The following is a 7,964-nucleotide window of genomic DNA, read 5'->3' as shown; positions in this document are numbered from 1 at the left end:
TAAAAACTGCAAAATATCGATTCAAATAATTAAAGTTGTAATAAAATGGATCAACTCCATAATAACACAAACTGCTTTACAATTGCACCTTGAATTCCATTCTTATCCCAAGGGTAATTAACCTAAGTTGCTCAGTATACGACCAATAGAAAAGAAAAGAAAAGAAAAGAAAATGGTGTACGGATCAGTTAACCCATCAATTCAAAAGGTACATAAGAATGAATTGTATAATGGTATCCTTACTCCGGATTATCAAACAGTTTGAGGGGGGAATGAAAAGAAAAGCCCAGCCCAGGATGAACTATGATTGCGGTAATGATTCCGCATCGATCACTGTGCGCAACCGACGGTTAACTGACCGTTCTCATGTGACGTCACCTTTGTTTTATGTCTCTTGCTTTCCTTTTCTGATCCTCCCTTTTGCTTTTTCCTCCAATATCATCTTTGTCTCTTTAGACATGCATGTAAATTTGAGCACCCAAATGAAACTTCGATCCCGTTATCCAGACGCATCGGTTGAAGAGAAAGAAGTTGGAGAGAGAGAGAGATGGGGTCGCCAAAAACTGGGTTTGGATTTTGTTGCTATAACTTTGCCTTTTGTTTGCTTCTTGGAAGCCATGAACTCGCTTTTAGTCTTGCAGCCTATATGGTAGTGAGATATAGGGTGTATGTATGCTGATCATACTATCATGGTAGTAATGATGGTGTCAGGGTCATGGTTTGCTTTTGGTTGCCTCTCCAATGTTGTCTGCAACTCAAGGTGTGGTTGCAGGTTGCTGCTCGTCTACCCATGATGATCCTGGCTGCCAGGTGGCCAGAAGGATGGGTACTGCCAGTTGCTGCTCTCCTTGTTACCACCTGAACCTGATGCTTCCTGAACGAAATAAAAAGAGGTGGAAATGAGAAATGATGGTATATACATATAGAAGGTTCAACTTCTTCTAACCATAGAAAAAAGGGAGATAAATTGATTTCATGACCTATTGCATTTTCACATGACATCTATATGATGCATTTGCCCTCCTCAAATAATATTTCTAAGACTATCTCTAGTACTAGTAAATTGCTGTTCTTATTGATGTGTGTTCTCAACCTATTTAGTTTTGACTAGCTCAATCTATTCAGTCTTTACCCGCAAATTAATCTATTTAGTTTTGACTAAACTTCCTTCGTACTATTTTAAGCGCTCCAAGTGGAAATGCCCTAAAATGCATCGCCATTGCAGATTATTTTATTTATTTAATAATGTAAGAAAAAGGTAACCTTTGGATTTAGTTTTTAAGAGTATGACCGATTGATATTTTATAAAATGACATCAATTTTTTTTAGAAAAATGAAGATATGAGTAGCTAAAGATTAAAAAGTTTGACTACACATATCTTATATTAAATACATTACATTCACTGCTTGAGGGTGGCGGTATATCTGAATTTAATTAAGATAAACTGCTAGCTAGTTTCATTTCATAGACCTGCTGGCTAGTTTCCACAAGTAGTTAATAGGAATAAAAAAAACAGGACCAGTAACAAGAAGAAATAAATACTATATGCAAGTAGTGTATATATACTAGTTCATTGAAAAAACAGGACCGATGTGTTTGTGTATGCTTACCCCTCTTCTGGACCTCCTTGAAGTGCACCCCATGATCACCTCTTCTAGCCCAGAAGTTGACCTACCGTCAAAATTGCTAGGTTGGTGTGGCTGCTCATCCTCCTGGTCCATTTTACCAGACAGTAATAATAATATGTCTTATTAGTAAACAATAAAGTTAATCACATATAAAAATTGTAACGCTAATCATGAAAAATAAATTATGCAATTAATTACTACTACCTGCTGCTGCTGATGATAACTCGCGCCATGGTCATACGTCTCCTGCTGTTGAAGTATGACTGAACCATGGTGAACCATGGGCGATGAGGTGATCATCGTGGTGATAGGCTCCGTTGGTGTGCTGATCTGGAATGCTGCTGCAGCTGCAGCAAGACGCTGTTGCTCCTGGTTGGTGTATTGACGCCGATGAAGATCATGCTCCTGGTGAAGGTGAAGATGGCCTGTATGTACTTCCTCGTCAGCCCTGGCCGAAACCTGAACTGATGTTCCAACGTCCACCTGTGTATACGCATGATAATTACTTGCAAAATGCAATCAATAGTTTCTTAAGTAGTGTTTGAAATAAAAATTTCTCAGTTATTAACACAGTCGACTAACCTGCAGGTACCAAAATCAGACAAAATTAACACTGGGAAAGATTAGAGGTAATCAGGATTTTTATTACTGGTAACATTTTTTTGGGGAACATTTTTTATAATTTTTTTGTGGAACATTACTGGTAACAATTCAAACATTTTTTTCAAAAACTTTAAATCTTTGTGAGGTGAATTTTTATTACTAGTCTTTAAATGAGATGGAAGTGTAATATACAGATTGTGGAAATGCTTTTCCCAATGAATGCAGTGCTACTTAACTGTATGGTTCTTCTATATACATTTCTATGTACTGATGATGGTAAAAAGTTAGTTGAGAACAAATTTGGACAGATTATATTTCCAGCTGGTGTAGCATTTAACGACTTAGCCATTCAACAGCTTCTACCATTAAAATATTCACTAAATAAGGCTTGGACATTGGTAGCTAGGGAAGGTGGCCCAATTAGGAAAGTAGATTATATGCCGAGCTAATTTCAGGGATGTTCTTGTCTGATTATACGATCTCAATTCAGGATGCTCGCTTTTTTTAACAAAACAATGCCAGCGTACAATACTGCACCATTTGATAGCACGCAGATCAATCAATGCAATCGGGCCGGGTACTTGTATAGAGCTGTCTCATATGAAAACAATAGGTTACTTCTGCATTGCATGTTGGTCAGAGACACCCATCAATTTTAGGTAAGACCTCAGGCCTCAATCATAGCTAGTACTGCATTTCTGCAGCAAATTTTCTCACTCTACCATTCGTTGATCAGACTAAGCTGAATGAAAGCACATTGGCCTTGGCAACGTACACCCTCCCAAACAAGAACATCGCAATCTATTCCTACCACAATATTTCAGCGATCACAAAAAAAGTAGCAACCCTTCATATACAAGAAACTTTTCAACATTTAAGAGCATTAAATACATACTAAAAGTTGACAAGTTCAAACAATAAATCCACAAAATATGGGCACATGTTTAGGACCTTATCACATTTTGTTATTCAAGATTAACGTTAGCATGATTTTATGATGTTCTTTTTTGCTTTCTGGAAGATATATCGCAGAAAAAAACTTGTTTATCTCAATTTTCAAAATCATGATATGCTCTTAAGTGTCAAACACCTCACCGTGTACCTTCTCAAGCCACTATAATGGACCAAAAATCTTGAACTAGTACAAACATCGGACAAACTTAGAACAAGGCGGTAACCGCCATGTGGTTGGTAAGTGGGCCATGCATGGTTTCCTCGCCCACCCAGGTTCAAATGCTAGAATTCGACTCGATGCTCACTAGCCAGTCGTCACTTCTCTCTTTTATAAATTGGCAAAGCTGCCCTTGTTATACAAGGAAAAGAACTCACAACCAAATAGTAGTGAGCTAATAACTAGGCCTTCAAAAATGCGACGGTGGAGTGTCCAAATCCCTGAGCTGGTTAGAAGAAAAGTTACCAAATAAGTTAGACTCACCTCCTCAAAGCTGCTCCTGAACTGCGTGAAGTTGAACTCGTCGATGCCGGTGGCGCCGTGGAACGCACCGCCAACATCCGGTGGCGCTACCGCGGCCTCCGCCACTTGTTCAGCACCGGCAGCCCCGTCCACGGTGTCAGAGGAGGCTGCGGCGGCGGCAGGTTCCGCCGCGACGCCGCACTGCCTCGGCTGCGTCTGGTAGAAGATCTTGGACACGACGAGCTCCCCCTCGCGCTCCTCCTCGTTGTCGCCGAGGTGGTACTGGTGCATCACCCAGTTGGTCTTGTCCGGCCTCCGGTGCTTGCCGAAGTTCGTGTAGAGCACCAGGATCTTCTTGCACCCGCGCTGCCGGCCGGCGACCACCACCGGCCGCGTCTTGCCGGTCTTGTGCCACCGCGTCTCGCTCCGCTGCTGCTGCTGCTGCGCCGCCGGGGAGGAGGACGACGAGGCCTCGGCGGCCGGCGGCTGGATCTTGCGGCGCTTGCGCGTGCCGGTGGTGTAGGCCTTGGACGGCCGGTGGAAGAAGTGCCTGCTCAGGCCGTCCTTGGTCAAACCTGCATGGCCATTGGTATAGATAGACGTCAGCATGTGTAGGTGCATATGCATAGACCTGCAGTGTCAGAGCTGGCCAACAGATGTCTGTTTGGTTGTTTCACTTTGGGGCAAGGGGAGAAGGGAGATGGTTGATGATGAAAGCAGCCATTGGCTGTTGGAGGATATAACAACCTTGAGAGGATGACAAAACCTAACTTTGGAAGATAGGGGCAGATCCCATGTCACATTTCATTCTAGAGAGAGGGAGGAGCGACAGAGATGTGCTACAACAACATAAATATTGTACAGTGCTAGAAGATTTGGATGCACAATATATCTTTTTCCTTGTACGGTGCATGAACTTGCAAATATACGCCATTAATAGCAATAGCACTTTGTAAATAAGAATTATATGCGTATCATGAATAAAATTATACGTGCAATCAAGTTACAGCACGAGAGAGAGAGAGAGAGAGAGATCTAGAGAGAGAGAGAGAGAGCTGAGAGCTGAAGCTACTGCAAATAGAAATGGGAAAACAAACGGAAAGTGCAAAACTACAAAGCAAAAATATTTTGTACTCAATAAAAGGAAGAGGAGAATTCTTTCAAGAAAGAGATGGGGGAACAAGAGAAGAACCCCCTCTTGAAAAAATTGGAAACGCACACATCACATATGCCTGCTAGAGAAAACTGATCCATGGAATTCTACTGATCAGTTTAGCTAGATTAATTCACCTGGCAGTTTCTCGGGATGGGTGTAGCAGATGCCATCCTCCCCCTCAATGGTGGGTATGAACTCGTCGATCAGCGGGTGCGATGGCGCCGCCGTGGAACCAGGCCGGACCTTCGCCTGGAGGTGCTCGATCAGCTCCTGGTCCGTCGGGTCGAACTTCACCCCGGCCGGCAGCCCCACCCAGTCCTACATTCATGCATCATCACACAACAAAAAGCTCATCAATCAACAACATATCTACATCAAAACCTAACCAAGTCGTGCTTGTCAGTGATGATAACATACCAGCTTCCTGTCGATCTTGTGGCCGCACTGGGGGCAGCAGGTCGAGTCCGATATGTACTTCCCGTACTCCTCGATCCTCAGGCCGATGAGGCGGTGGTTGCCACCGCCGCTTCCTGCGCCATCCATGGCTGTTGCCTGCAGTTCTCCTTGCTGCCAAGAGCCCATGGGTAGTAGCTCCAAACCCTTATATTACCTTCTCAGCATGTGCATGATCACATGCGAGAGGATTTCACAAGGCTAGCTGGAGGGATAGAGTAGTAGCGCACCGGTGGTGCCTGAGGCCGGAGATAGGTGAGAGGAGGGAGGAAAAGGAAGAAGAGGAGGAAGGAGAAGGGGGTTATGAGAGCAATTAATAAAGATTTGGAGACAGGAATTCCATGTGTTGATCGCTTTAACTGAAGCGATAGAGAGAGGAAAGGGAAAAAGGTTACCCATGTACACACGAAACACCTTTGGACACACGCTAGACCAAGCTGTCGTCCCTCCCTCCGCCCATCTGTCTCGTCTGTAGAGAGAAGAGATCTTGAGAGGGGGCTCTCAGCATTTCTAATACTCGTAAGGTTATAAATTAATAGTTGCGATATGAATAATGATGACGATACAATATTGTTCTAATCCTCGTAGTCATCAATAATATAGCACTATATGATGGTGGCGATGTGAAAAGTGATGGAATTCTAATAACAAGGTTTTAAGTAATAGCAGTGTGAATAAATGGTTTGTTGAAATATGCAATGCATACTTGGAACATTCTAGAAGACAGTGGAGATCTTAAGAGATTAACTTTGCCATGTATAAGTATAAGATCATGGCAAGGTAAGAAGATTATAGAAATTTGAAGAGAATGCATGAGCCATAGTTGCCATGCTTTATGGTGAAATGTAGAATACTCTAGAACTAGATATTTTAGCATGGTAGAAATATAAGAAATTAGATTAGGATGAGGAGGGGGTTCTAGAGTTAGGATATTTTGTATGGAAGAGTATGGAAGTTGCCATATGGCAGATAGCAAGGTTGCCATGTAGTGTAGTGGTGTCATGGTAGGGTAGCCACATAAAGAGTATAAGAGTGAGTGTTGTATCAAGTTGAGTAGGTGAATAAAAGATTTAGGTTCCCTTGTAGAGAGCTGGTCTCCCGTGTTGGTGTTGGTGTGAAGGTCAGAAGAAGTGGTGTCACACAACTTTGGTGCCACTTCTAGGGAGTCGGTGTCAAGATTTGGGTGCCGATTTCTCAACATGGTCATACAATATACGGCGGTATCTATGTCATATAAAATATGAAGAAATATTGCATTTTCTGATTTATCATGGTATTTCAATGGTGTTAATTATATCATATAAATATGAACAAATATTGCATATATGATAATTTATCATGATATATTATCAGTATAGCGTATAAAATATGAAGAAATATCGTGCATATGGTGATTAATCAATGTATATCATCAGTTTTGATTGTAGTGTACATGAAGAAATATTGCACAAATGAGGTGACTTACTATGGTTTATTGTGTGAAATGGTGATATATCGTCTGATGATGGGCATGCGCGGTATATCTTCCATCTTATTGGGTTGGTTTTCTTTGCCCACGCTACATTAAGCCCAGCTCATTGCAACAAGCATGAGATTAAATTAATGCTCACGTGTTATTGTTATATATGACCTCGATGTAAGTTTGTTCACTGATATCTGTTCTCTAAGAGTCGATAGTGTACTCTGAAAAATTTGACAAAAGATGGAACCACATATTATTGTACCCTAGCTCCAGAATGATATTATTGTGTGCTGTTACATCCATTTCATAATCAGTTCGTAAATGTACAACATAAATTTAGCCGATAAATTTAACTACAGTACGTGCACCATCCATGCTTTTACCGATTGTGATATGTTTGGAATGAATAAATGTTGACAAATGTATTTATGGTGCTAGTAACCAGATATATGAATGCAAATTGTATACACAATTAATGTTTAGTTGTCATGATCTGCTAATTTTAGTATATCTTAAAGAACACTATAATATATTTATTAAGAGATAATATCGTGTTGCATAATTGTATGTTATTGTTATTGTGTTATACTGGAAACATACTGTGGATACATCAATTTTAACTCATCAGTTGGTTTTGCTATAACTGTTTAATTTGCAATTAATTAAAACATTTTTGTTCTCAATATTTGGCATGTGCTATTCCAAAGGCATATTTTTCAAAATGCCTAGTTAACTCTAGCTATTCCCTCCATATATCATCTACGTTGGCTCGACAAATATTAACACAATATATCCAAAATATGGCTCCAAAAATATTTGATGAAAGTAGCTTGATTGGTGCAAACTGAGGCAAGCTCAATACTCAGCTAATTAGGTTCCTTGTGATAGAACCTGTCCAAACGAGTTTGAGTCTTCAATTCAGCATGGTGCTCATATATATATGTGGGTGGCATGAGTGCTCATGCATGATGCTGTATGTTTGGGGGGAAATAGCTTTATTGGAACCAAGAAATACATATATCCACAACCACATTAATGTTACATCATTTGTGGCTTGCTCTAGGGATGTAGTTGGCAAGAAGCTAGCGAAAGCCAAATGATGAACAACGACCCATCCCAACTGTAAAAGGAGCTCCCTCGAGCTAAAATAGTTTTAGATCCCACGAAGCCTTCCTTTCCATTTCCTTGCATAAAGTTTTAAAAACATCAAAACTGAACCAATCATAAAACATGGGGGGTTCCACCAG

At 41.0% G+C, this 7,964-nt stretch overlaps 1 protein-coding gene across 1 annotated transcript; it reads right to left on the bottom strand.

Moving 5' to 3' along the window:
• Positions 1 to 5,546, bottom strand: LOC101753253. Its single transcript, XM_004966035.4, has 6 exons — positions 5,220 to 5,546; positions 4,937 to 5,120; positions 3,668 to 4,221; positions 1,834 to 2,112; positions 1,612 to 1,713; positions 1 to 874 (listed from the first exon to the last, which is right to left on the bottom strand). The coding sequence occupies exons 1-6, from the start codon at positions 5,382 to 5,384 to the stop codon at positions 785 to 787; spliced, it is 1,374 nt and encodes a 457-aa protein (XP_004966092.1). The 5' UTR covers positions 5,385 to 5,546; the 3' UTR covers positions 1 to 784.
• Positions 5,547 to 7,964: the final 2,418 nt, after the last annotated feature.

This window comes from Setaria italica, chromosome IV, assembly GCF_000263155.2.
Source record: "Setaria italica strain Yugu1 chromosome IV, Setaria_italica_v2.0, whole genome shotgun sequence".
NCBI classification, from domain to species: Eukaryota; Viridiplantae; Streptophyta; class Magnoliopsida; order Poales; family Poaceae; genus Setaria; species Setaria italica.
Note: the sequence above shows the minus strand (reverse complement) of the source record. Positions and strands in the feature narration are given on the sequence as shown.

Excerpts from the sequence above, each read along its gene's own strand:
- LOC101753253 (XM_004966035.4), bottom strand. The coding sequence starts at position 5,384 with ATGGGCTCTTGGCAGCAAGGAGAACTGCAGGCAACAGCCATGGATGGC. Across the intron at positions 4,222-4,936 it reads CCATCCCGAGAAACTGCCAG|GTTTGACCAAGGACGGCCTG; the intron begins GTGAATTAATCT and ends ATGGCCATGCAG. Across the intron at positions 1,714-1,833 it reads GTTATCATCAGCAGCAGCAG|GAGGATGAGCAGCCACACCA; the intron begins GTAGTAGTAATT and ends AAAATGGACCAG.